At 36.6% G+C, this 2,578-nt stretch overlaps 1 protein-coding gene across 1 annotated transcript in view; it reads right to left on the reverse strand.

The window, feature by feature from the left end:
- LOC106872839 (exocyst complex component 8) overlaps positions 1–2,403 on the reverse strand; it is a 108,283-nt gene extending 105,880 nt beyond the window's left edge. The window contains exon 1 of the mRNA XM_014919972.2: positions 2,306–2,403. Coding sequence (XP_014775458.1) covers positions 2,306–2,357 — 52 coding nt within the window. The 5' untranslated portion in view covers positions 2,358–2,403. The remainder of the gene's footprint in view (positions 1–2,305) is intronic.
- Between the last annotated feature and the right edge of the window lie 175 nt (positions 2,404–2,578).

Below are 2,578 nucleotides of genomic sequence, written 5' to 3' on the forward strand. Positions count from 1 at the left end.
CAACAGGTCTTCGCAAGCCGAGTTTCTGTGTCCAATGAAGGAGACGACGTTGGCATGGGTGCCATCCGTCGAAATCAGTTCGATTTCACTTGCCTCAACAGGTCTTCGCAAGTGGAGTTTAGTGTCCAACGTAGGAAGGTAGGCATCCTGGCTGAGGCTTTGGATTTAGGTTGCACTTTGCCTGCCGGGTCTTCTCACACACAGCATATTTCCAAAGATCTCATTCAGAAGTCATTGCCTCGGTGAGGCCCAATGTTCGAAGGTCGTGCCTCACCACCTCATCCCAGGTCTTCCTGGGCCTGCCTCTTCCACAGGTTTCCTCAACCGCTAGGGTGTGGCACTTTTTCACACAGCTATCCTCATCCATTCTCGCCACATGACCATACCAGCGCAAACGTCTCTCTTGCACACCACAGCTGATGCTTCTTAGGTTCAACTTTTCTCTCAAGGTACTTACACTCTGTCTAGTATGCACACTGACATTACACATCCATCAGAGCATACTGGCTTCATTCCTTGTGAGCCTACGTATGTCCTCAGCAGTTACAGCCCATGTTTCACTGCCATGTAGCATGGCTGTTCATACACGTGCGTCATACAGTCTGCCTTTTACTCTGAGTGAGAGGCCCTTTGTCACCAGCAGAGGTAAGAGCTCTCTGAACTTTGCCCATATATATATATATATAAATATATATATAATGGAAATGTACTTGTATGGCAAGTGACTTGATCTGAGATCATGTGCTGAAACAAAAACCATTTCAGCATGGAAGATGTTTATAAGCCATTTAAGAACACACAAAAAACTGTTAGATTCACTTCAACATTTTGTGGTTTCAAAGCACCGAAAATATTTTAACACAGATAAAATTTAAATGTTGAAGTGAATCTATTGGTTTTTTGTGTGTTCTTAAATGGTTTATAAACATCTTCCATGCTGACCGTAGGCTTGAAACATAAAAGACTTTCTCACATTCCCGCACATCAAATTAATACACCTGCTTGTTGTTTATACACCTCTCTTCGTCTTTTGTTTTTCTGTAAATTTCAACTATATATATACACAGGTGCATTTTGATGTGAGCAGGTGTCTTCTGTAGCACTGCACAGTCAATCTGTACAGTCCTTTGTCACTTTGTGAGCTGTATCCCCTCCAGATCAGCTTCCACCACATTACTCCTAGACTTCCTCTTCCACAAGCTCCATCAACTTCGAGTGTTCAACACCTTCTTATGCAGCAGTCTTTCTCCATATACATTACATGCCTCTACCACTACAACCTTTTTACTTACCAACTATACCTGATTCTTCTTATACCCAATTTTTCTTTTAGCACATTTGTACTTTGCTATTCATGTCAACTAAAGCATTCTAGCTTCATCTTTTTCCAGTCTTCACAATTTTTTTTTACATTCAAGGTCCATGTTTTACTACCATGCAATTTTGTATTTCTTTGTATTTCTACCACAGGTATCATACGATTTACCCTTCACTTTGAGGAAGAATACCTTTATTACTAGCACCTATAATTTTCTCTATCTTGTTCTTTTTCTACTATATTTTCAGAGCAACTACCTTCCCTAAAATTAGTCTCCTAGGTAACAGAAGCTTCACATATACAGGCAGACAGACAGAGGTAGATAGATAGATAGATAGATAGATAGCAGTTAGACAGGTTAGAAAGACAGACAAGTACGCAGAGGATTAGATGGACAAAAGAGGGAGATACGTAGCAATTTAGTTAAACAACAAATATTCAAGTGTTTCTTTACCCTTTAATTATATGCAGAGACTTCCGCTTCTTTATTAAAATATTTTCCTCGAGATTCTTTTAAAAATTGTCACTGTGTGTTCTATTGTTTTACTTGAAAATTAGCGGAAAATACTGAATGAAATATGTTAATTTAATAGACACTATGTGCAATTATTACTGCTATAACAATAACAAGTGCGAATTAAATATCAAATGTTGTCATAACTTGTTACATCGGCTGATTGTTTTGTAAATGTTAGCAATATAGAAACAGATATTTAATACATCGGCGCAATAGGGAATGGAAAGAAAAGACTGATTAGGTCGGCTTTGAACTTTTATGAGTAGGAGCAAAATAAAATTGGTGTTAAGATACTTTAGGTCATCGAATTTGTCAATTTCACATCGTAATTGTAGGTAACTCTTAAAGCAAAAAGAAAATTAATTACAATGATTATTCTGAGAAACTCCAAAAAGAAAATTTTATAAATATAAATCTGGGCGTGTATCTGTAATATGTACTATAAAATCGTTATCGCTAATAATACTTACAGTCTTCTGGGTTAAAGCCCGGTTTAGACAAAATTCTTTTAAGGTCGCCCATTTTGTTCAGTGGAAGTAAATAAGCTACCAAGAGCAGCTAACTCAGTATTCGATTTTTAAAAAAAAATCAATTTATTTGGTTAAAGTTAAAAATAGAGTTTATCTCTCAAAGATTGTATGGAAATTAGAAACTATTTCAGCTACTTAATTTTTGCTTAACTAAATCGAACGGAAACAAGGCTTTTGAAGATATATATATATATATATATATATATATATAAT

Source organism: Octopus bimaculoides, chromosome 16 (assembly GCF_001194135.2).
Source record: "Octopus bimaculoides isolate UCB-OBI-ISO-001 chromosome 16, ASM119413v2, whole genome shotgun sequence".
In the NCBI taxonomy this organism is placed as follows: Eukaryota; Metazoa; Mollusca; class Cephalopoda; order Octopoda; family Octopodidae; genus Octopus; species Octopus bimaculoides.